A 27,067-nucleotide genomic window follows, 5' to 3' on the forward strand; every position below is an offset into this window, starting at 1 on the left:
AATGTCTTTCATTTTTTTTTGTAAAGCACTTTGAATTGCCTTGCGTTGAAAAGTGCTATATAAATAAACTTGCCTTGCCTTGCCTTACGCCCAAGTACGGCCTTACAGAGCAGTAAGTGTGGCTATACATTAAAGAACACAAAAGTAATGCTTTTAAATTCACTCAAACTTCCTGAGGACACGGTTGTGGGCCAATTAGTACGAGCCACAGAATAGACCATTTATTAAAGAGTCCTCCGCAATTTAGTGACCTTTGTTTCTGGCCTGTGAAAGACTGATAAAAAAGGTCGTTCTATCGCATTATTCATACGGGTCCAGTTAGAGTCCACCTCCTCCAGTGTACTGCCCGATCCTTATCCCACCCCTGCAACAGCCTGACATGCTTTTGCTCAGGAGAGCTCTGACAAAGGAAGTGAGCGACTTCCACAAGGAAAAGGCAATTAACAGCTCAATGCCGTAGGGACGGAGCGATGAAGGCAGGGAGGGAAAGAGGATGTCTGGAGATAGAAGGATGAGAGGAAGGTGAGAGCGCGAGCAAAAGCTGCACAATGGTACTGATTCAAAGCAGTGGACATAGGCGTTCGAGCCACAGTACAAATATGAGAAACTATCCACTTTTGATGTAGTTCTTCCGAATGTCCAGAACACAAACATCCCGAGGGGCCTATTCCCAAACAGAGAGAAAGTAGTCAAAGACAAACAGATGGATGAAAGACAAGGGAAGAAGGAAACAGCAAACGGAAAATAGCAATAAAGTCAAAGAAAAGGAAAAAGAAACTTGTGTGGGAAAGGATGTGAGGGAGGAGACGATGGTTGGAAATGGACGGGGGGTAGTTTATTATCAGAGTGAGATCTGCCAGTCAGTGCCATCTCACTCGACACATCTGCCAGCGCTGATTCCATCTCCCTCGAAGAGATTAAAAGCATCGAAACAAGCAAGCTTCCTATCATCCCCGGCAGACAGAGTAAACTTTCCTCCAAAGTGAAGGAGATGTAGTGATACGGGAGTGAGACACATGCCGGGGACTCTCTTATAGAGTCATCGTTTGCCGGGCCACTCATTTACTTCCTGTGTGTGTGTGTGTGTGTGTGTGTGTGTGTGTGTGTGTGTGTGTGTGTGTGTGTGTGTGTGTGTGTGTGTGTGTGTGTGTGTGTGTGTGTGTGTGTGTGTGTGTGTGTGTGTGTGTGTTGTGTGTGTGTGTGTGTGTGTGTGTGTGTGTGTGTGTGTGTGTGTGTGTGTGTGTGTGTGTGTGTGTGTGTGTGTGTGTGTGTGTGTGTGTGTGTGTGTGTGAGCCGGGGCCAGGTGTTGGTGAGAGGAAACCATCCCTCTCTGACACCACTCGGCTGACTTACCAGACCGCTTCATTCTTTAGATGCAGCCTCTGGCCCGATGCACCACAACAAAACCCCGTGACTAACAGGCGGCGCTTCTTGAAAGTGTGCGGCACTTCCCACACCCCTGCTCTGATGTCTGTATTATCTAGCACTCCTATCTCAAACTCTTATCTCCGGGCATGAATCCAAAAATGTGACAAATTGCAAGAGAAGGGGGCTTGGCACTTCTCTGCTCACATAAGAGATGTAAAGTGAAGGCTATGGGTAATTTTTTTGTGGCCAGCCGCAGCCATTACGGTCTAGTATATGAGTCTGGAGTGGGTCGGCTTGATGAATCTGCTGTCTGTGGGATATGATGATTCAGCCGCGCTATTACCATGAGTGATTTCAGCTCAAGGCAAGGCTAGCACTTCCGCTTTATGGTCACAGAGACAGACGGAGCTGCTGATGAGGAAACATAAGTTAGCGTGCAAACGGGATGACTTTCAAATCAGAGGCATTTTTTAATCAGCTCTTTAGAATGATGGTGCATTGAATGGGTTTGTAAATTGATACTGGGCTGTTGAAGTAAATCATAATGTAAAGGAAAAGGGTAATGATCAAAAGCATGAGTCGAATACTCAAAATTGTACATACTTTGACATGTTTTAAATTTGGCGCAGGCATGCTTTAGTCCAGCCTATGCTTGGAGGTGAAGTTAATGATCCTCATGATCGATGAAGTCTTTTTATTTCCCTCACATATCCCATATATGATGGGGAAAGTTCCCGTGCTCAATTCGCCCCATCAATTCAACATAACTTGGGCATGAAAGAGGGAGAAAAAGAAAAGTGCGACTAAAACAAAGAGAAAAAGGGAAATCTATGTTCCTGCTACGGATTTTCTATTAACAGGAAGAAAAAGTTGCCGTTCCTTTCCGTGACTCAGACATAATCAACAGTCGGTGCACGGATCAACTCCCGTACAGAATGCAGCGATCCCCGCATGCTTTAACATTTAAACATCTGATGCACAATGACCTCCTGACAATCCCCTACTAATCAAGACATGATCAAACAGTACTTGAAGGGATTCACGTGGAGACGACATCGCCTGGAGACGTCCGTATGATCAAATGCTAAGACGCGAGCTAACAATCCCAGCGCGGTTCAAGAGGCCAGGGCAGTTTTATGTGCGAACGGGAATTGCTCTTACTAATTTATTCCGCTGTGAGGTCCAATGTGGGGCCACCGGGCGAGTGAGACGAATGGCAATGACTGCCGGTATGGACTGGCAGATAGGAGCGCACCCTCACTGCACTGCATTAACTTTTAATTATGACTTTCTGTGAGACGCAATTACCCATCTGAGACCAGGCGAAAGCTCCATGACCAGATCATGATCCATCTGTAACATCATTTGTAACATTTTCCCAGCCTCTCCCCCATGTGTGTGTTTATTTTCCCGCCCTGATAGTTAAGTGTCGTCAGTGATGGAGGAAGATCCTTTACTTGAGTAAAAGTAGAAATACTATGGTTTTTAAATACATGTAAACTTAGTTATTCCTATAGTACAGTGTTTCTCAAACTTTTTCATACCAAGGACCACTTAACCAATACAAAAACACTCGCGGACCACCTAACTTCAAAAAGATCCCAAAACACATCGTTTTTCTAGAACAGATTACAAATTGCCTGAAAATTGAATACCAACATGTGTGAAGAAGGTATTGCGCTGGGCTATATCGTGCAATTGAAAGTGAAGCATAAGCTTGCTCCATTGCAGAGATATTCCCACCAGAGTGCGGAAAACTTTTATTTATTTATTTAAAATGTTACCAATATACTCACGGACCACTAGGGGGCGCTCCGCGGACCACACTTTGAGAAGCACTGCTATAGTCGTACAGAATTATTATTGCCGAAATGTACTTGAAGTATCAAAAGTAAAAGTACTCGATTTGAATGGCTGTAGTCAGAGTATTATACATGTATAGTGTTGTAATGTCAACAGGGATCCAGTTTTAAAATATTGGGTACATTAGTAGTACATTACATCACAGATTCAAATCACATCAGCATGGGTTTTGTATGTAAAAAGTAGCTAACGCCTATGAAGGTTATATTAATGTTGTGGAGTTAAAAGTAAAATATGTGCCTCCGAAATTCAGTGGAGTAGAAGTATGTAGCATTAAATGGAAATACGTAGGTGAGTAAAATTCCACCACTGAGCATTGTGTGTGACTGCAGCCTGTATTTCTTAATAAAACAACATGGATCTTTGTTGTCTCTTGCTTAGTGTCGGTTTTTCTCTCTGTCCCTTGAGGTTTCTCTCCAACACTTCCTTCACCGGGGCCACGGGTCTCATCCAGGTGGATCCTGGCCTCTCCAGGGTCCTCTCCTCGCAGCTGTTCCACGTGTGGAGCCTGAAGAGGGGCGCGCTCGGTCAGCCGGCCTGGGTGACAGTAGGCCATTGGACCCGGGGCAGACTGGAGCTGGAAGGGGGGATTCTGGGACTGGTGGGAGGGTTCGGGAGCAGCCAGGGCCAAGGCCTCGGAGCCGGGGTGAGGGGAGGGGACGGCCAGGGGGACAGTAGCGCTGGGGGTCGCTGGAGGCCGGGAGATTCGGTCGCGGGTCACCGTCTGAGGGTGGTGACGCTGGTGGAACACCCGTTTGTCTTCACGCGGGAGGTGGACGAGGACGGGTTGTGTCCAGCGGGTCAGCTCTGCCTGGACCCCAGAACCAACCGGTCCGACCTTATCCAGAACCTCTTCACTCAGCTGCACAACCCCAACGCCACCATCACAGACTGGGAGGGAGCAGGTGAGTTTTGCCGTGCCATTTATCCTTAAAATACCTTAGCGTTTAAGTAATGCTGAAACCTCCTGGAATACCTGTCCAAAACATATGTCAGCTTGAGGTATGAGGCACCAGTTATAATTTATGAAAACCTGAATCTTCTCTAATGTAAACTGTTAGATCTCTCTGCTTAGATCTCATTGATACATCGCTGTGAAATTCTGTACTGTTCCTACTCAAGATTGAAGTGGATTTCTTTAAAGAGAAATCAATAAGGGATCATGGCTGGTCAGTCGGGCTCAAAAATATACTAGGTGCAATGTCAAGGCTCAGCTCCGCCGCTACAGCTTAATTTCTAGGATTAAAGGCATTTTATAAATAAGTGATGAACACCATCGTGTCAAAGAAATACAAGGTTCTATATCTCTGAGTATTGGCAGTGCAAACAGGCAGTCTACCGTATAAGTAAACCGTAAAGTATAAGGCGTTTTTTTACTTTAATCGGCAAATGGAAGTTGGCTAATAAAACTTCTATTGAGGATGACATAGGAATTCACAAAATAACAGTCTCTGTGCCAAGTTTCAAGAGTAATTGGCAAACTGCTGAATTTTGATTGTCTGAGTTTGCGAAAAAGGTCTGCCAGAAAAATGTAAATGGCATAAAGTTTAAATATATATATATATTTTACAGCCTCTCTATCTTGCCAACTCTTTTTTTATTTTTATATATATACGTAGTTCAAAGGTTGTTGTACATTCTGTACATCTTCTCCTAGCCCAGTTTAAGAGTGATTTAGTGTGTGGTGTAAATAAAAGTGTCTTTTTTTTTTTTAAACTAATTTTACATGAGCGATAAACAACAATCAGCAGTAATTCTCAAATACTGTTCTTAAGTACAATTTTAAGGTGCTTGTACTTTAACTGAGTATTTTTATTTCATGCAGTTTACTCTTCTATATTTGAGAAGACAATATTGTGCTTTTGAATCCACTACATTCATTTGACCACTTGGTTACTTTCAGATTATTGCCTAATACTAAATATATATCATGTAATAAATAAACATTGATACATAATTATAGGTTAACATATTCAGCAGCAGTGTATACATTAATTACAATTAGCTCCACATTTACCAGCTGTGATGAGACTGATAAATGCATCCATTATTATAATCCAGTCATTTCCTTTCTATTATTCTGAAATGGGCCATTAGGTTTCACAGGTACTTTTGGTACTTCAGTATATTTTGATGCTTGTACTTCTTTGCTTTAACTGAATTATGATGTATACTTAACTGAGTATTTTTTTTACAGATTAGTATTCCTACTCTACTTAAAATATGAGTACTTCTTCCACCTCTAAACAGACATATCAGATTATTATCGTGTCTTTTCTGTCAGACCTACCGGAGGACCTGAGGAAGTGCTGCTACGGTTACTGCATCGACCTGTTGGAGAAACTGGCAGAGGACATGGGTTTCACCTTTGACCTTTACATTGTGGGAGACGGGAAGTACGGAGCAGTGGGCGGGGCGGGGCGCTGGACGGGGCTCGTCGGGGACCTGCTGGGGGGAACAGCAGACATGGCGGTCAGCTCCTTCTCCATCAACTCAGCCAGGAGCCGAGTCATCGACTTCACCTCGCCCTTCTACTCCACCAGCCTGGGCATTCTGGTACAGTCACTTGAAGTCATAACTACTTTGTTGCTTTTACATTTTTAAAGGCTCTATTGTGTGTTTGGGGGATTTCCTTTGCAGGTAGTGTGTTATATAGAACTGTGTGCATGTAAATGGTCTGCAAAGGCTAACATTCCCAAAGTGTATCTCCCACACAATCTGCCTGAAACACCTCGATTGGACCCCTTTGTTTACTCCCATAACATAGTGACATCACCATATCACTATCGCGCTTCTATTGGCTAGCGCTCTAACACATTGTACGTAATAGGCTAAGGGGCAAGTAGTTGACCAATCAGGGCAGACTGGGCTCTGGTTTCAGACAGAGGGTGAAAAGAGGTGCTGCAGCACAGGCAGTATGAGAAAAATAAAGAGCTTTTTGAACATCAAAGCATGGAGACACGTCCCAGTCGAGGCACACACAAAAATACACCTGAAAATCAGCATAATAGGGTCCCTTTAATGATTGTAGAAGACATGGGCTTTATCCTTAAAACATACTGCACTGTAAGTCAGTGGCAGCGCGGCAGTCTTCCCATTACTTTGATTTGTTAATATATCTCTCTCTGGCTGACAATTTCTGTATGATTGGACGATGTGGTCTCTAAGTGCTTCATTTCCCCCTAATGCGCGGCTCACACAGTCTTCTGGGGAGGAACACGGGATCATTAGTTTTGAATAATTAGGTTGTTACAGTTTCAGTTGACAATTATGAAAGTTCAGAATGAAAGGCACTTTTAAGAGTGTCTAATGAGTCTGAGAGGGATTTTGAGAAGCCGTCTTTGCAGAATCCTCAAACATGCTGCAGTTATCCTTTGATTTGTTAGCATCTCCCTCGGTGGCTGACAAACGGCAATGCATAATATGATCTGAGAATACGAAATGATGAATAGCCCAAAGTTAAAACAATGTATGCACTTGTTTTTCAAACTTAAGTATGCCTACGAGTGTTTAAGAAGAGTTTACTGACAAGATATTGCCACTGAAGGTTCAATTATTATCACGATGTAGCACAAAATGCAAACTTTTGAAGTTAAAAAGCCGGTCCCTTTTTCTTTCTGACCCTCCAGGTTCGCAGCCGGGACTCTGCAGCCCCCATCGGAGCCTTCATGTGGCCCCTCCACTGGTCCATGTGGGTGGGTATTTTTGTCACGCTGCACCTCACCGCGCTCTTCCTCACCTTGTACGAGTGGAACAGCCCCTTCGGCATGACGCCACATGGCAGGAACAGGCTGCGAGTCTTCTCTTACTCCTCCGCCCTCAATCTCTGCTACGCCATTCTGTTCGGACGTACCGTCGCCACCAAGGTACAGTAGCTTTCCTTTGTGTGATAAATAGGCATTGTGGGAATAGGAGAAAGGAGTGGAGGGGGGCAGTATTATTAAGAGTACACAAACAGTGAGTGGAAAGAGGAAGTGATAGGGGAAGACGATAGGAATGGCCAGGGAGGGGGAAAGATTGATAGGGGAGGGGTTAAGAAGGTAGGCAGTGATGAAGTAGAGAGGTGCAGGGAGGATAATGCCCATACAGAGAGGGAGAGGGGAAAGGGTAAGTGGGCCGAGAAAGATTGAAGGAGTTATGGCAGGGATGATGGGGATGGATGAAGGGGAGAAATGCGTGAGCGAGTACAGGTTAACTCCCCAAAGTAGTCAGATAGAAAGTTGAAAACAAGAAGGCAGGGGAAGAGGGCCAACGAGAAGAGGAAAGGTGAGAGTGCAAATTGGGAAATGGGCTTCAAAAAGAAAACATTAAGGATGTGGACAGAGAATTGTAAGACAGGGCTGAAAGGGTAAGTGGGCAAGCAGGGAGAAGCTTCAGAATGAGGGGGACATGGAGGTGGGCGGACAGAGGAGGGTGTAAGGGAGAGGGCATTGGGTTGGCATGATGGAGAGCCAGGCTGAATTCGAGAGAAATGTGAGAGAAAAAGTGACCGCCCGACGAAGACAAATGGAACTCGAGTTAGGCAAATCTGTCAATTTTAAAAATGTAGCAAGATGAAAAACGATGCATTGCCTTTTAAAGATGAAAAAAACTGTACTTTCTTGCAATTTGTTTAGCATGAATACGTTGGGAGATTAAATGTACCCTTGCGGGAACAGCAATCTTCAGAAACCTGTCACGTTTGACTGATGGCGTCACACCGCCGCACACCGCCGACCACCACGCCGATGGAAAACTGTCCTCTGCATGCTTTGTTTTATAAACAGCCATACACAGTGCCAACATATCCACCATTACGATAGCTTATACTTGCTGTCTAAATGTTCATGCGGCACATTCTGATAAATATCTCAAACGTCATTTGCTTAAATTATTCCCGTCTATCCCGGCTCCGCTAAGTAAGGACACTCCATTATGAAAGGTATTTAATCACACGTTGTCCCTAAAGACAACTTGAAACAGAAGTTATTAGGGCGACCTTCCCATAATTGAAAGGTCACGGGTTTGATCCTGGCAAACTGGCAATGTGTCAATTAACTGACTGGGACAATTTTCTTCAAGAGGGGGAGGGCAAGTAAATCATTTGCTCGACTGCTCACAGTAACGTATTTCCCAGGTGACACCTGTTCAAAGTCAAAGCAAACAAATCAAATGGAAAACTATTCTGGTCTAACGAAAGGCACACGAGCAAGAGCGAGGAATGGAGTGTTTCTCTTCAAATGTAGCAGTCGTACGCGTGTTGTCCGACCACTAGCTTACTTCCTATTGCACCGTCGCAGACAAAGGGAAGACAGATATTAAATATATGCACATTTTGACAGAACAGTAGCGAGAAACAAAAGAGTCTGGAGCGTGTCCGACTGCATGCACAGAGTATTACCTGGGTGTGTATGTCGGGGCTAATCATGATGAGTGGCAGCAGGTTGCCCAACTCTCACACACCTGTCTACAATTAGACACGCAGACACATAAGAGGGAGGGGGAGGGGCTGTTGGCTCGGTGGAAATAGAGGTAGAAATTGAGGTCGTGACACAAGGCCATGGAGCATATCATTATTTGTAATTGATTTATTTGAACGGCTTAAGACTCATTGGTTGGAAGCTGGTCCTGGATACGAGCAGAGGCGGACGAAGCAGCTTCGTCTCGTTACACATTACAGAAACCTTGAACTGTGTTAGCAGAAGTTGCTCTATTTGCCACTTGCGGTAGTGTTGGTCCTTGAAATTTGGTCTCTTTAAACGTTAAGATAAAACACTTAAACTGTGTGGAAATATGAAGACATGTGTAAGCTAAGCGGCAAAACCTGATTTAGCAAGAATGGATTAACAGTCTGATCTTAGCTTTTTCTCTTTTAAACAGCTTTGGTCTCAATATTTCAAGGAGCAGTGTGTAGGGCTTGCCTCGCCGTCCCTTTCCAAGCTTGTCAGAAAGATATGTTGGCATTTGGGTAACATGAAAGCCTATCTTAGAGCCACTGCTCTGCAACATAGCGCTGTGAAAACCTGCTGCCTGTGTAGACATGAAGGCAAGGCAAGGCAAGGCAAGTTTATTTATAGAGCACTTTTCAACGCAAGGCAATTCAAAGTGCTTTACAAAAAAAAAAAAAAAAAAAATGAAAGACATTAAGCATTAAAAAATGATGAATTTTGAAGGGCGAAGTATATGCTAAAAGAACACAATGACTATTATGTTCAAGGAATAATACACACGTGAACACACAGTTATGTTACATTCCCATTTTCCAATGAAGCCCCCCAATAATCCTACATCCTGGTCCTTTAAGGTTGATAGCATGTTCAGAATATAGTCAGCAAGTACTGTAAGACCCCTTTCAAACTAATCTGGGGTTGTTGATTCAGCATGCATAATTAAAAATGACAAGCCCTAAATTAGAAGCCTGTTTGTGTCGAGCCTGATCAAGTACTGTAGCGCAAAAAAGGAATCTTCAATTTCCCTTGGTACACAATAATGTGGTACAACACAGTCACTGAAGACGTTTAGCATATCGTGAATGCCATCCTCCCTTTCTCGCCTTTCAAATCACCGACTAATTATACAGAACGTTGAAAACATACCCAACACCCTCGTAATAATGGGTTACAACCTTGTTTGTATAATTAATGTCTCATTAATTCTGTACCTTTGAAACACTAGAAATCCGTCTCGTTTCCTCAGTTAAGTGGATTTTAATCGGTGGAATAACACTGCTCAGGTAGATCCTTTCCCCCAGGCAGGCAATTTCATGCAAAGATATTTCTGATGCGCCTCAAGAACAGTCACGCTTGCATTAGCTCCTGTTTTGATTGACTTGATAACTCTTATTTGGGTTCGGTTTTGAGGGGAATGAGAGGGGGGGCATAGAGCCTCGGCGGGTTCTCCATTTGTAAAGGCATCTTTTCCCACACAGTTGTATTTGTAATCAATTGCACCTCTCTTATCTCAGTTCTTATGTTGTTTCCTGGCATTCTGACACCTTGGTATTTTTAGATTAATTTGTCATCAAGATCTGCTATTTTTCTCTTCTCTGATCTGTGAAATGATTATTATAATTTGTTAAAAACCGAATCACCTAGTTTCGGCTCATCATTACCATCACTTCAGTCACATGCTGTTATCCCATGGCAATACTGATGATGAGGTAACATCTTGTATAATGTTTCTATAATTGTAATGCTATGGCGTTTTGTTTTTGGTCTTTGTACAGTGTGATTTTGGGTTATAATAAGACATTTAGATTTGAACACAAACATTAGATTCTCACCTAGTATGCTTCTCCACTCTGCAGACTCCTAAATGCTGGACGGGGCGCTTCCTGATGAACCTCTGGGCCATCTTCTGTTTGCTGGTGCTGTCCAGCTACACCGCTAACCTAGCCGCGGTCATGGTCGGGGAGAAGACCTTCGAGCAGGTGTCAGGAATTCATGACGACAAGGTCAGACTGCAAACAAGGACACAACACTTGCAACTGCATTGACCCCCAGCTACACACACACACACACACACACACACACACACACACACACACACACACACACACACACAGACCCCCAGCTACACAACCACACAAGCTAATCTCACACAAGGACGGTCTAATTAGTATGAGTGGAATTATTTGTGGAGGATTATCACTTTCCGTATCCCTAAACCCTGTAGGGCAGGGGTGTCAAACTCAAGGCCCGGGGGCCAAATCCGGCCCGCGACTTCATTTGATGTGGCCCGCAAGAGCTTGCAAAGAATATACTACGTTCTTATACGGTTACATGCCACTTTACAGACGACATGTCCCACAATGCATCGCGCACTGTGACATGCGCACTGAGGAGAGAATGATTTGCCCTGGACTTCTGCTTTCAGGTGTAGTTAATTACTAAGTTATTACCCTATCCGATAATAATCCAGTGCAGAGGCAATAATGTAATTATAATACATTATTTTGTATATATTATATATTTATACATGTATATTTATATGGTTACAACTGGCCCTTTGAGTGCAACCATAATGCTAATGTGGCCCGCGATGAATTTGAGTTTGACACCCCTGCGTAGGGACTTCAGGGTTGTCACATGAGCTCCATATCCTTTCCCCTTTTCTGTTTGTATCACAATCTTCACCTTTTGTCCGTCCATGTCTTCCTGTTTCATTTCCTCAGCTGCACCATCCGTCCATGGGCTTCCGCTTTGGGACGGTGAGGGAGAGCAGCGCTGAGGATTACATGAAGAAGAGCTTTCCGGAGATGCACGACTACATGAGGCGCTTCAACCAGCCCACCACCCCCGAAGGAGTACACATGCTGAAGTAAGACACACACGTATACGTGAACACAATGCACACAAACAAGTCAAATGTAAACCCAAAACAAATCCAGTCACATCTGTTTCCTGTGGTTGTCTCTGCACTTGCTTTCATGCGCACCCTGCATAACAATTGTGTTCCTGACAACAAGAACAAAGATTTACAGACAAGACTCCATTATATTAAAAAGGTCTTTTCCTTTATTATCCTAGTGAATATAACGCTGACATGATGTCAACTGGAGGTCATCCATAGACAGTGAATAAGGAACACCTATATTTTTACATCCTTCAATCAGATTTTGATCGGATATTTCAATCAAAACTTCTACAAGCACATGTTGATCGAATGTCGGTGTACTAAATCAAAAATGATACCCGACAACATCATCAGTTCAAATGTCTGGGTTCTCCTATTTCCAGGTCAGGAAGCCTGTCGATGGACATGCTGACTTTTCTATGTAGCATCAATGTCTCAGCAGCAGTTGTTTTTCCCCTTTGATATTTCCCCACCTGCAGTGATGTCGTGTCAAACCCGTCGGTTGATGATTTCTTATTATAGAGAACACGCCGTTTGCTTTTGCATCTGACTGAGATAGCATCACAAGTCATCACTTTGTGAGCTGCTTGTGTTAACACCCTGCACTAGTAAGAGCTTTCTCTCATCCATCCATAGACACTACCACATGTTGTCCGTGAGATGAAAGCCAATGAATACAATAAATTACTTTTGAAAATGTCCTCCCAATTGAAGGGTAAACATTTTTGTTTATTAAAAGTGTCGAATGTAGAGATGAGGGCCAGGGACAAAATGAATGGATGTCGAATGGGGATTGAGAGAAGATGAAAGTATTAGACGAGGCAAGTTTAGTTATATAACGCAATTATTCACAAAAGCAGTTTTTTTAACATAATGCATTAAACATTGAATTCCAAGCAAAACACACATTTAAGGGATTGAAACATTTCAAAAGATAAAAACAGACAAATAAATAGAAGGTTGTTCAGTATTTCTAGTTAGGGTTTATCAAAGGCAGTGGAGAAAATAAAAAGTATGAACCCTGCATGTTTCAAAGGTAATTCAAGTTGGGTTAAGTTTAACTGTAGTTTGTTCCCTCCCTAGTGCTCCAACACGTTGTACGTGATAGGCTTAGGGGCGGGACATCTCTAAGCTCTAAGTTCAATTCAATCTCACATCTCTAATTTTGTTTTGTTTTGTTTGTCTACCCTACCTCCCAAATGTAAAGCGTCTTTGGGTTCAAGAAAAGCGCAATAGAAATATAATTTATTATTATTATTATTATTATTATTATTATTAAGCGGTTGCCCAATCACAACAGAGCCGGCCAGCTAACCAATCAGAGCAGACTGGGCTCTGGTTTCAGACAGAGGGGGAAAAGAGGTGCTGCAGCACAGACATGAGAAAAATAAAGAGGTTTTTGAACATTAAAGCATGGAGACATGTCACAGATTACAAAATACAAATATGGACCTGAAAATGAGCACTCTGTCCTTTCTAACCAGCTCATTTGAGTTAGGTCACATGCACAGTATTCCTGTTGTGGATTTAATGAAAGTCTTATCTTGATTCTGATTATAATTTCGCAAATGATGTTTACTTGGAATTTAGTACAAGACAACAGCGCTCACAGATAAAGTCTTCTTATGTATTGTGTGCATACAAATCATGTTTCAGCCTGGAAGTGTCCTTAATAAAAACGGAATGTCCCAGACTGGAACAATATTACAAGAGACAGACCATGCAGATACATGTTTGAAAATACGCATGAATTTAATCAACGTTGTACATAATACAGAAAATGATCTAAATACATTGATATTAAGTCTGACATTTATTGAGGAATAACAGTAATGCAATTATTCCATGCTTAAAACTGTCTGAAATGGACTAATGAGTGCTCTGTGTCTAGGAAGTGCTCAAGGTTTCCACTTAATGCATACATCTCTGAAAACATATGTTATAATGGGGACTAATAGCATGCACCTGTGAAAAAATATTCAGTTTCAAAGATTAATCTATTTACTTTGAGCCCTCTATTATTAGTAGTAGTGCATTTTGAAAAGTTTCACGCTTTAACTAATTGCATTACTTTTTGCCCCTCAAGTTCATAATAATAAAGGTTTATTTTCGGTATTACATAATATAATTGATGTATCTGTTGGGTAAAGCGCTTGCCATGTGGGTCCAGTGTTGTGCATGCAGTATATATTACTCCTCAGCCTGTGACTTTCAGACTAACGCAGTCACACCTCCTTCATTAGGAGAGGCTGTGTCCGCTCATTCACGGATGGGTCCTTTTTATGCAATTATATTTCTCTTTTTATGGTTGTCTGAACCTAACCTCTGTATATAACTTAATGGTCTGAAGGTCTATCATCGCTGAAGATGGCCTCTAGCTGCGACGTGTTTGTTGCCCACCATAAATTAGAAGATTTGTATGTGTGTCTGCAGTGTTTTGAATCCTTGCCACTACTGTTCGCCATATATTTAGTATTTGGAGCCGTGTGCGCTGCTGCTTGTCAGAACTTTGAACATGCAACCTAATATTTCAGCTCCCTGTATACTCAAAACTGATATCATTCATGTTTCTGATTGTAATGGAAGACATGTGTATTAGTAACCTCAGGATCTGATGACTATCCCACTTTGGTGTCTGGCTGCCTGAACTCTAATGCCTCTAATGCTTTTCTCTTCGTGTGATCACCAGTAATGGAAGAAAAGAGCAGCAACAAAAGTATCCTGCACATATTCAGGCTACTCCAAAAGCTCAATTATAGGTACTCGTGTTCATGTTATTGATGCAGCATCTCGTGGATTCATCTATACTCCAGTGGTTTTTGCAGAGAGGGATGAGCAGCACATATAGAACCTGGTAGTTAAAGAAATGCAATATATTTTTTAGAACTTTTATGTCTTTTTCATTAAACTGAAATTAAAAGATCATGTTTTTATAGGCTCTTTTTAAATAACTTTAAAGGGCCCATGTCATGCTTTTCCGGTTATTACCCGTCCCCTTGTGTGTTATGAAGGTTTTTATGCATGTAAACGGTCTGCAGAAACCCTCAAAGTACACCCTGTAGCGAGTACAACTCTAACACAGAAAAGACCTGTCTGTGCTGTACCAAAACGCCTCTTTGGAGATTTCTCATTTTCCATTGTTTGCTTCCCGGGTTCTGTGACGTGTGAACACCCAAATCAACAACAAATTACCGGATTGGCCCAAATGGACCAATCCGCGGAGCGCCTCACACACCAGGATCCCTTGGCTAACTAACAGGGAGTCCCATTGACTTGCATAGAGCTCCCTGAACGCTGGTAATAGACGAGTTGGGATGGCGGAGAAATGCTCTCCGCAGACCCATTCTCACAGCGTTAGAAACCTTTTTCTTTCTCAATATCAAGCCACACTTATTGTTTTTACTTCGGCTGCGAGTGTTTGTGTGTGCTCAGGGTGAACACATGTGATTTATAATTATTATTAATATGAAGACTTTTTTTTTTTTTTTTTTTTTTAATATACAAATATTACCATGAATGTGGATAAACTGTATTATAACAATACGGTATTCTGTTTATCACATTTGTTATTTTTTAATCTGTTCGAAATAAAGACTGAAAGAAAGTTTCGCTTGTTCTCGCTGTATCGCCAACCCGGAAACCTGTCCGCTCCTCGCAGCAACGAGCCTCGCAACGTCCCGACCAATCAGAGAACACTGGGCTCACAGGGAGGGGGGGGGGGGGGGCAGGAGCTCCAACAAGCCGTGTAGGGCAGAGAGTGAATACACATACTATACAGAGACGCTATATGAGAAATCAATGGGATTTTGGAAAATTGCACAATTTAAATCTATTCTAGTCGACCTCAACAGTGGAAATATGATCAGTAGAAATGGCCATGACACGGGACCTTTAATAACTAGCTTAAATCACTTCAATGACACACATGGGTCATATGAACTGGTATATAAAACATTAAACTAACAATAGAGGAGCATTTTAATTCTTAACTACTTACTGCAACATCAAAACTATAAATACCATTGAATAAACTTCAGTGCTTGCATATGTTATATTATTACTTTTAATTATGTATTTGCATAAGGAACATTTTAAATGTAATAAATAACATGTTACCACTGTAATTCAGACGCGCTAACAGACATGTGTATTATCCTGGCTTATCCTTTGTTCCGACGCACACAGATATTCTGTACCACACACAGAAACACACACTCACAGCTATAACCACATTCGCCTCTCAGACACAATGCAGCGCCACAGAGCACCCGCAGAGATGCTGAGATACTGCATGTGCTGACTGTGTGATACAAGTAGGAAAATAGAAAAGCGCTTGTTCAGAGAAAGAGGACGAGTACAGGGAAGATGAAGGCGGCGTTTGTTTGCGTGCGAGGCAAAGCAGGAGTGGAGAAAAGTCACAGCAGTGCAGAGGGCCCGGGTGATAGAATGAAATACTGTGTTGGCAGAACTATCGACCCCAATACTGAGCTCAAGCCTTAGAGGAGAAATATCTCAAAAGCCTGGAGAGACAAAATGCCACATACACAGCTACACATCAGTGGTGAAAAGTAACTAAGGACATTTACTCAAGTACTGTGTTTAATAACAGTTTGATGGAATTGTTCTTTGCTTGAGTATTTCAATGTTTTGCTAATTTGCACTTCTACCAAATATCTTTAGTTACTTTGGATTTATGATAAGAAATAAAAACAACACTTAAATAGGACTTTAGTTCCACCTGAAGTAAATCCACAAGCTACCCTGCAGTATACAAAGTACTTAAAACCAGCTGCACCTTTACCAGCTTTGAGAACACTTTGATGATCGTTATAAAACACATCGTATATATTATCCTGAAACTGATCAATCTGCAGAATGAGCACTTTTACTTTTGTTAATTAAAATATATTTTGATGGTTATCAAATCAAATCAAGCTTTATTTATAGCACATTGATAAACGATTTTTGGTCGAGCCAAAGTGCTGTACATATAATAAAGATAGCCTACAGTAGAGTACTTTACAGCAAATACAACAACACAGATTGTTCAGAATATCAGTATGAGAAAAACGACACCCTCTGTCCTTAGACCCTCTGTCCTTAGACCCTCACACCGTACAAGGAAAAGCTTCCAGAGAAAACCCACAGTTTAAAGGGAACATGGGAGAAACCTCAGGGAGAGCAACAGAGGAGGCATCCCTCTCCCAGGACGGACAGACGTGCAATAGATGCCGTGTGTACATCCAAGAGATAATACATTTTACAGCATATAGACCGAATGTTAGGAAATGCATGTGTCTGTAATAAGAAGATGAATCCACGAGGATGTCGGCTACAATCCTGTGGAAGCCATCAGGGAAGCAGCAAGACGAGACCCAAGGCAGGACCGCAGAGACGGGTTCAGCCACGACCAGAACGTCCACGACTTAATCCAGAACTCAGGATAGAGGATCCAGGACACAGGACCACAGCAAGAGGATCAGCCTCGACTCCGGATCCCGGCGTAGATTTAGATACAAAACAAGAAAAAAGCTTTGGCTGGGTTAATCGGAACAAGAGAATACACAGACACAGAGGGAAAAGGTCATTGGATACAAGTTGTTCTTGATAACCCTCTAGAAAGATCTCATGAACTTCCCCACTCAATCTATCAAGACCCGAGCAGTTCTATCTATAGAGATAGGGAGCACAACAACATCTCTTCGTCAGATGCACTCCCCCGCTATACTTTTGTGTTAAGATTTTAATTGCAGGACTTTCACTTGTATCTGAGTTCTTCTTCCACCGCTGAATAATATACCTACACACTGCCCTATAGTCTAACCTGCACACTTTCATGCCTGTATTATACCTGTTCATGCTCACACACACACACACACACACACACACACACACACACACACACACACACACACACACACACACACACACACACAGGGGCGCCGCCAGGGATTTTGGGCCCCATGAAAATATATCACATTGGGCCGCCAACCAAGCACAATTGCTGTAACCACACCTCCAGAACCCAACCGACTCATTTATGCTTTAAATAACTCTACCTGTACAGACTTGCATCTATCTTGTAGTCCAATACTAACTGCACAATATTTACTGCAAATTCTACTGCAACATTCTGCTGCAGTAGAATTCACTATTTGATATAACACTAACATTCCTGACAATAGCCCTCAATAGTCATCTTTTATGGTGAAAATGCCTTTTTAATAACATGTTTTAATGGAACATTCATAAATTAAAAATATATATAACTTAAATATACATGACCTCAAATTAAAATAAAGTAAACATTAACACCAACATTGTCATTTATAAAATGCTATAACAAAAAAAATAACATAAGCAGCATATTTTTTTATTAAATATACCAACTACAAAATAAGGGGTATTAAAGTGTAAATGGACAACAAAACGGAAATGGAAGTGTAAAGGCGATGGTGGTGCTAAATCAAATCAAATCAAGTTTTAGTTTTTAAATCAGAGCCTATTACCTGTTCTCAGTCTTTTTCTCATCATGCATCTTCTGTGTAGTGATCCAATATCGTTACCATAGCCTTGCCCTTTAACAGTTATTACGAGCCCTTGCTCAGCCTTACTCACCAAGAGCCCAGCGCCTAGCCTTCTGCAAAGTCACTGATCAAGTCCTTGAAGTCCAGCTTTCTAGCCAACTGGCTTTCAATGGACAGCATGGCAAGACTGCAAAGCATTATGGGGGGACAGGGCTGCTGAGCCTAAATATGGATCTGTTGGTCCTGGCACCAGGGGAGACACAACTGATGTATTATGAATAGCTGCTAAAAATGTAACTGCATTTATTGAATGTCAGCTAAAAGAGGAGTGAAATGAAAAACCTCAGCATTTTCTGTGAAGATATTAACAATACTTAATGTCAGCAAAACATTAAAATTATTATTTACAATGGACTAGACTTAGCTAACAGACTAATTTCCCCCAGTCATGGACCACACCCACCTTTTCTTTTGAAAAACTGGGTGACATACTGTCGCCCTTTAGTCCCTCTCTCTTCTCTTTCTCTCCTTTCTTTTCTTTCTTGAAAGCCTGACTTTGTTAGTCGTTGAGACATCGTACACACGTAAATACTAGCATCCCTCCTCACATGCTCTCACTCTCTGCGAGAAAGTGCGGTGCCACACAGCGTTTGGAGGCAGGACCAAACCATTACATGTAAATAGAGGGGGTGTACAGAGGCTTTGGATAATTAACTTTTGGAAGAAAAAAAGTGAAATGAATTGTAAGTTTAGTGAGTACATTATCAATTTAACGTTATATTAATGTTAGTTGTTGATGATTGATGAAAGGTTACTTACATTTTTTTTCTTAATGTTCTAAAAATGTTTGGGCCCCCTTTCAGTCACGGGCCCTTAGAATCGTCCTAACTTTTCACCCCCTTACGGCGCCCCTGCACACACACACACACACACACACACACACACACACACACACCACTTTTATCCCTAGGCCTTCCCACCCTCTTTTATCCCAGATGAAGTAGTTCCTCTCTCTTTTCCTTCAACCTCGAATTTGACTGGCCTCGACAGAGAAAACCAGACGTTTCTGCTTTGCCAGCACAGACTTTGTAAAAGTCAACCTTTTTGTTTAGCAGTAAACGTCCTGAATAACAACAAGTCTCGGTAATTTGATCAGCCTTCTCTATTTTCTCCATTAAGCTGTCTATGTGCGGTTGTGCATTATTTCCCCAATTCATGCATTACAACGCCTGGTGATTCGTCTGCCGTCGAATTTGGTGTATGGGTGTGCTCAAATATCTTCATGTAATTTGTACACATTGGGCTGTCTGGGGAGTGTGTGTCAGGAAATGTGTATCTTTTTCTATTATAACAATTCGTTTGGGTGTAGGTATATCATTAAAATCCAGCGTGTTGTGCTCCATAGCCTGAAACGTATCTCCCGTCAGCGGCAGAGGCTGCACACAGAGGAACGGTCCAGAATTACGAGTCAATTAGGGTCAATGGGATCGATATAGCGGAGTAGGAGAGTCTTCAGCAGTGTGTGTAATGCTTATCAGTCCACAGCAGAGCCTGTTGGTTTAGGTAATGATGTATGTGTTTACTCAGTGTATTAGAATGCAGTTAATCTCATCCTGTGTTTAAATGACAGGAACAAAAACAAGAATCCTTCATGGCTTTAGGGTGTGTGAGAAAGTTTGGGATCTGATTTAAAGGTCCCTAAAGGTTTTAGTTGAGTTGTCTTCAATTAATGCTTTTCTCTTAAATCTGTGTGTGTGTTTGTGGTGAAGGACAGATCCTCCGGCCCTGGATGCCTTCATCATGGACAAAGCCCTTTTGGATTTTGAGGTCTCTATCGACGCTGAGTGCAAACTACTAACAGTGGGGAAGCCTTTCGCCATTGAAGGTAAGCATGAATACTTGTTTGTATTTCTTGTGAGGACATTGCATTGACTTGCAGGCATAGTAAAAAAAAAAACGTTTTAAACCTTACAACTAAATCGTTGGTTTTTACTTTTTTCATGTCTGTGTCTTTACTAACAGTTATTCTCTTCCTATGTGTGAAGCACTTTGTAACACATTCTATACAAATCAAGTTACACTTACCACTAAATGTCTGACCCCAAACCTTTACAAGAAGCTTAACCTAATAAAAGTTTAATTCTTCACCCTCAAATCACGTCTTAAAATCCCAAAATAAATTGAACTTGTGGGGACCTACTTTTTGTCTCGAGTTGGCCAGTGAGTCCCCACAGTGTGACAATGTACTCACACAGAAATACACACAAACCAAAAGTGATTCACACACATCTGCATTAGGGATGCCAGCGATTATTCGATTATTCGAACAGTTACAGTCAGTTACAGTCTCCATAATCGAATATTATTTTTAAAAATCGATTTTATTTATATATTTTTTTTTATTATTTATGTATTTTTTTTTTTCTGGCTTAGTTTCAACCAAAATATATATAAATATATATATGCTAATAATAGTAATAGTATTAATAATTGTAAATGGCCATTGGTCACACCACCAGTTTGTTTTACTGTAAACTTGGAGGAAGCCTGCGTGCAGAGCAGACTGCTGCTGCAGCACGCTACACACCGACCCCACCCCCCCTTTCCCTCACACGTGCGACTAAAGATGAACAAAGCGGCAGGTAAAAAGAGTTCCTCCTTGTGGAACTACATCGAACATACAAGTCCAAAGGAAGTTAAATGCAAGCTCTGCGAAAAGACGTTGGTCTATCACAACTCAACCTCAACAATGCGTTCGCATTTGAGTGCGAAGCCAGAGAGGTTACAGAGAAAGACGCAGCACAGCCGGCCATTACCAACTTCACTTCAAGGCCACGTCGTTGTGATGACATGCTTGTTTGTTGTTTGTACTGTTAAACATGTTACAGTAAAGAAAACAACGGAATTCCTTTTGTCTGAGTTTTTTTTTCTTTCCTTTTTTTTTCTTTTTCTCCCGCGGGGGGGGGGGGTCGAATAATCGATTATTATTCGCCAGGGCTGCCGAATAATCGATTTTGATCATGGTCAGTTTCTGGCAACCCTAATCTGCATACACACTTACAGCGCCAATGCTGTACCTGTATGGCAACCTGCGCTCTTGTTCATGCAACACAGAGAAAGAGGCTCACGTATATTCGATATTCACCTCAAAGCATGCACATCTACACACACTAAAAGAGATATATAGTACGCACATACTCACACACGCATTCAGTAAGGAGATCAAATACTGTTGTTGGCTACCTGACTGACAGAATAACACAGTGATTTACTGTATGAACTTTCAACGCTGCAGGGTTCAAGTATTCAACCATCTATTATTAACAACAGCATCCAGTCAGAAGACTTTGGACTCAACCCACACAGGTCAAATTAACTGCAGGAGAATCATGAAGTGTAAAGATGGATCCACTGCCGGTCAAAAAGCATCTAATGATCCACAGAGGGAGTTAGAATAATGATATGAGATCTACATGGCTTGACAAAGGAGTGAGCTTACATATGTGTGTGAGAGAACGGCAGCTTGTATTCTGTGTTCTGGTACTATTGTAAAAGAAAATTGTTTTCAGTGGGAAGGCAATGTTTCCAAAGTAAAGTCATTGCTCATTCTTCCATCAGAAAAATATGAGCCAAGGCAAGCAGGGACAAAATGAAAGCCATCAATTGAAGTCCAGAAGCTTGCGGAAAAACTTTTTACACTGCAGTTACATGTTTTCATGTTTAACAAGATATCCTTCCTTCTGCTCATAATCTTTTTTTCTACACCTATAACTTTTGGATGTTTACTGTCTATACCCAAACTACTTGAAAACAAGTTTATATGCATACATTAATAATAGCCTGTTGAAGAATGTGTTTAATATTACCGTAATATATATGCAGCGTGTAGTGGAACATGCTGACCTAAATGTTTTGACTACAATATCTTGCAAGCAGTGACATGAAATCCTATAAAACCTAATGCAGCATTTCTTTGTTGGTCGATACGCCTGTAACTCAATAACATCTTATTTCATTCTGTTTTGAGATGGGATATTGTGTTTACAAGACTAATTGCAATTGTGCTCAACAGCTAATGACAAATAACGAGTAATAAATCATGTTGTTTTTTTTAAGTAATTAATTGCTTGGTAGAACCACAATAGTTATACGAACATTATAATGACTATAGCTGCAGTAATGATGGTTGTAGAAGAGCAGTTTCCCTCGTGTGTGTGTGTGTGTGTGTGTGTGTGTGTGTGTGTGTGTGTGTGTGTGTGTGTGTGTGTGTGTGTGTGTGTGTGTGTGTGTGTGTGTGTGTGTGTGTGTGTGTGTGTGTGTGTGTGTGTGTGTGTGTGTGTGTGTGTGTGTGTGTGGTGTGTGTGTGTGTGTGTGTGTGTGTGTGTGTGTGTGTGTGTGTGTGTGTGTGTGTGTGTGTGTGTGTGCGTGTGTGCTATATGCTGCATATGAGCATTTATTTTTCCGAACAAGAGCAAATTGGATCATTTTTAAAATAAAGCCTGCTGACTACCTGTCAAATGAAATGATGTCTTAGTCCCAATAAAAGTCTGGTGCTCCCTTTCATTGAGGTGAATAAAGGCTCCAGCCATTACAGTGACTTTTATTGTATATATTATTACATGTCATGTGCACATACTCGCCTTCTGGAGGTGACTTTGGAGAGCACATGTATTGCATGTACCAAGCGTTTAACCTATAACCCAAACTCAGACTCACTTCGATGTTTCTTCAGCTATAGCAGGGGGGTCAAACTCAATTTCATCGCGGGCCACATTAGCATCATGCTTGCACTCAAAGAGCCGGTTAAGACAATATAAAAATACATATATAAATATTTAATATATATAAAATAATATATTTTATTATATTATTGCCTCTGCATTGGATTATTATCACATAGGGTAATAACTTCATAATTAACTACGTCTGAAAGCAGAAGTCTACGGCAAATAAGTGCAAGTCTCTTCGGTGAGAATGTCACAAAATTATTTAAAAAGAAAAGCCAAATTCTGAAAAAAATAATAAGTCAAAATCAAAAAAAGAAGTGACATTTTGAAAAGAAAGTAACACTTAAAAAAAAGGCAAATTCTGAGAAAAAGGCATATTTGAGGTGCATTGTGGGACATGTAGTTTATGGGCAACGTGCTTCTGTAAATCGGCATGTAACGTATAATAAACATTTTCTTTGCAAGGTCTTGTGGGGCCGCATGAAATGAAGTCACGGGCCGGATTTGGCCCCCGGGCCTTGAGTTTGACGCCCCTGAGCTATAGAATTAGTATGTGTCTGGCGCTGATGCATGTGTGTATTGTTTCGGTTCCCTTTCATCCCTCACCTCCGAGACAAACAGAGAAACAGTAAACATATACTTGTAAGAGTGCCACATAGGACCGAACACTTACTTTGATACAATTTCCCTGTCAATCAAAGCATAGCCTCCGAAAGACCCCACTCCCTTGTTCCCTGCTCACTATCTTGTTCACTGGAGATTGTCTCCTACTTTCTTCCCTGCATAAGAGAAAATAAGCAAAGAGACATCATCGTAGCGGCACTCGTGATTTTTAGGCTGAGAAAACGGGTCTCTTTGGTATGTACACAGGTTGAATACTGGATTCAGTGTCCACAACAAGAGGCAGTGGAAACATCCAAGCTGCTTCGGGTAGCTATTCAACCCCACGGCACGCGTGAGGAAGAATGAGATGGGAATGAATAACTCAATAAGTCTGAACGGTTGAGGAAGAAAGAACAGGAAATGACCCAGACAGGAAATGTGAGAGAGGAAATATACAGAAGGAGGAGGAGAGGATATAGGAGGAACCAGAAGACAGAACACGAGACGGGAAAAGTAAGAGGAAGAACGGGAGGGCCGGTGAGGGGGTGTGAGCGAGGTGGGAGTTGAGCACAAGAAGGAGATAGAGGGCTTTCATTTGCCCACTGCCAGTGTGCGCCTTTCTGCACAGCGAGTGATAAAAGAGGCAGCCAACAGAGTCTCCTAATCAAGACAAACCTTCACCCCAAGCAGATGGAGTGAGGGAGGGGGGAGGAGAGGACAGAGAGAGCGAGAGAAAGGATGGAAGAGGGAAAAGAGTGTTATATGCTCCATGTGAGGATGCGGGCAGGATTTATAGAGCGGTTTGTGGTGGCGAGATACAAGGAGCCGGAGGAATTGGGACTGGACACGCCGCCGCCGAAACCTTCTGGCTACTTAAGGGGGGGAGAGATGCGGGGCGACGTGGCTGTGCGTCTGTTTTCACTGAGTGCTGTTGGGAGATGTTTACGACAGCCGAGACACACCCCATTAATAATATTGCCATCGAACATGCAGCCACTCGCTGCTTATTTGTATGTGTGTGTGGTGTGTGTGTGTGTGTGTGTGTGTGTGTGTGTGTGTGTGTGTGTGTGTGTGTGTGTGTGTGTGTGTGTGTGTGTGTGTGTGTGTGTGTGTGTGTGTGTGTGTGTGTGTGTGTGCGTGCGTGTGTGTGTGTTCCTGTGGACATAAGTGTTCTACACACAAGCTCAGTGAAGCAGGACAGAGTGCGTCTGAAGATCAAAACGAGGCTGGCAGAAGAGTTTGTTGTGGGGGAGAGGCCGCTGTTGGTCAGGCAGCTCACGTCTGGCAGGAGTGACATCAGGACGCCCTGTACAGATATGTGTGTGTGTGTGTGTGTGTGTGTGTGTGTGTGTGTGTGTGTGTGTGTGTGTGTGTGTGTGTGTGTGTGTGTGTGTGTGTGTGTGTGTGTGTGTGTGTGTGTGTGTGTGTGTGTGTGTGTGTGTGTGTGTGTGTGTGTGGACTAGCATTGCTATACTTGTGGGGACCTACATCTGTTTACATAGTCACGTGTGGGGACTCGCCTCCCTTATGGGGACAAATTGGAGGTCCCCATGAGGGGGATCATTCATTTTAGGGTGAAGACTTGTTTAGGATTAGGTTAAGGGTAAGGCATGTGTTGGTTATGGTTAAGGTTAGGATAAGTCTCCAGGAAATGCATGTAAGTCAATGTAATGTCCCCTGAAGTGATGTATACATGGTGTGTGTGTGTGTGTGTGTGTGTGTGTGTGTGTGTGTGTGTGTGTGTGTGTGTGTGTGTGTGTGTGTGTGTGTGTGTGTGTGTGTGTGTGTGTGTGTGTGTGTGTGTGTGTGTGTGTGTGTGTGTGTGTGTGTGTGTGTGTGTGTGTGTGTGTGTGTGTGTGTGTGTGTGTGTGTGTGTGTGTGTGTGTGTGTGTGTGTGTGTGTGTGTGTGTGTGTGTGTGTGTGTGTGTGTGTGTGTGTGTGTGTGTGTGTGTGTGAGCATGAACAGGTATAATACAGGCATGAAAGTGTGCAGGTTAGACTATAGGGCAGTGTGTAGGTATATTATTCAGCGGTGGAAGAAGAACTCAGATACAAGTGAAAGTCCTGCAATTAAAATCTTAACACAAAAGTATAGCGGGGGAGTGCATCTGTGTTGTTTACAGTATATCTATAACTCAAACATACATCACAGCTTTAAAGGGACCCTTTTTGCAGTGTGTTATAGGTTTTGTGAATTTAAATATTCCGCAGAGTCTAAAATCCCAAAGTTCACGCCAGTTTCTCTCCCACACACTCGATGAGTTTAATACGTCCTCTCTAACTTCCTACATTTGACTTTTAATAAGTGGGTAATTATGAAATAACCTTTTAGAATTACGTCCCAAAACATTGAAGAAAGCAATAGTATTAGAACGTATAACATATTACATTATAACATAATACCTTACGCTCAGATAATACGTTCTTTGCTCAGAAACCACCTGTGATGCGTGTTTCAAAATGAAGCCTTTGTTACAAGTCTTTGAATTCAACTTGAAGTGCACAGATGTGTGGCTGTGAGCGAGGGAGTAGGTGTGTGGGGGGGTTGTAGTGACAGCTGTGGGACTTGTGATGGAACATGTGTATGCCTGGGGGAAAGAATCAGCACAATTGACAAGTAGCTGCCCACTTAAAGTTCACTATTTGACTGAGTGCTCTAAAGAAATGCGGACGGCGATAGGCCGATGACAGAAAAGTGCTGTCTGTCTGAGAGACGTACTGAGACAAAGCAAAGGACGGAAGAAGAGAAGAATGGAGTGTGGCAGAAATTGAAGGGATGATAGGGGGGAGGACTAGCAGAAGAAGAGACTAGCGGCAACGGTGGGAGAGAAAGGACCTCGGACAGGGAAAGAGGAGGGAGGAAGAATAATGAGGAGAAAAGGGAAAGGATGGCGAGAGCAGAGGGAGGGAGGCGTTGTCATGTGGGAAGCAGACGGTGACAGTTACGTGAACCTTTGCTATTCTCTGTGTGTGTCCCCGTCAGGTCACACACCTCGACAGCCAACACACACATAAACTCACTCACAAACAGCTGCCAAGAACGTGACAATCACACGCACACATCAGAGCGCTGTTGGCGTGACACCGTCTTTCACCGCAGTACAGATGAAATGAGAAAAAACAACCCCAGGAGGTCTTGTGTAGCGATAAATCTCTGAGAGGGTTCTTTGGTGTTCAGCTAAAGGACACATTTCTCTCGTTTTGTACCTGTCGTGACGTGGGGTGCAACGCAAAACAGATGCAGCTTAATCTGGGAGGGGAAGACAACATCGAGCTTCCAAGTTGCACTGACACATGAGGGTGCCACTGTGGAAAATGAAAGCCATGAATACCAGGGGGAAAGTACTTACATCTGCAGCTTAATTAAACATATTGTAGTTATATAATGTTATTGCTTTGTATGGTGTCGTTAGTTCTCCTACTCGCAGTGTTTACTTTTAACAAGAGGGAAATAAGGAAGTTTAACGCAGTCGCAATCAACTGTTGGGTGAAACTATTTCTACGAATCAAGCACGATTAATACTTAATGTGACTTAATGATTTGCATTACTGATTGCGCAATTTAAATATATTTCGAAGCTATTAAATCCATGTCAGTGACAGTTTAAATCTCTAATTGCACATCATATTTAATTGCATGTAAAC

At 42.2% G+C, this 27,067-nt stretch overlaps 1 protein-coding gene across 2 annotated transcripts in view; it reads left to right on the forward strand.

The window, feature by feature from the left end:
- grin3ba (glutamate receptor, ionotropic, N-methyl-D-aspartate 3Ba) overlaps nucleotides 1-27,067 on the forward strand; it is a 101,076-nt gene that overhangs the window by 59,367 nt on the left and 14,642 nt on the right. For both annotated transcript variants that reach the window (XM_034110939.2, XM_034110940.2), the window contains exons 3-8: nucleotides 3,640-4,136; nucleotides 5,516-5,787; nucleotides 6,861-7,097; nucleotides 10,517-10,663; nucleotides 11,384-11,529; nucleotides 19,862-19,977. In XM_034110939.2, coding sequence (XP_033966830.1) covers nucleotides 3,640-4,136; nucleotides 5,516-5,787; nucleotides 6,861-7,097; nucleotides 10,517-10,663; nucleotides 11,384-11,529; nucleotides 19,862-19,977 — 1,415 coding nt within the window. The remainder of the gene's footprint in view (nucleotides 1-3,639; nucleotides 4,137-5,515; nucleotides 5,788-6,860; nucleotides 7,098-10,516; nucleotides 10,664-11,383; nucleotides 11,530-19,861; nucleotides 19,978-27,067) is intronic.

This window comes from Pseudochaenichthys georgianus, chromosome 22 (genome assembly GCF_902827115.2).
Source record: "Pseudochaenichthys georgianus chromosome 22, fPseGeo1.2, whole genome shotgun sequence".
Taxonomy (NCBI): Eukaryota; Metazoa; Chordata; class Actinopteri; order Perciformes; family Channichthyidae; genus Pseudochaenichthys; species Pseudochaenichthys georgianus.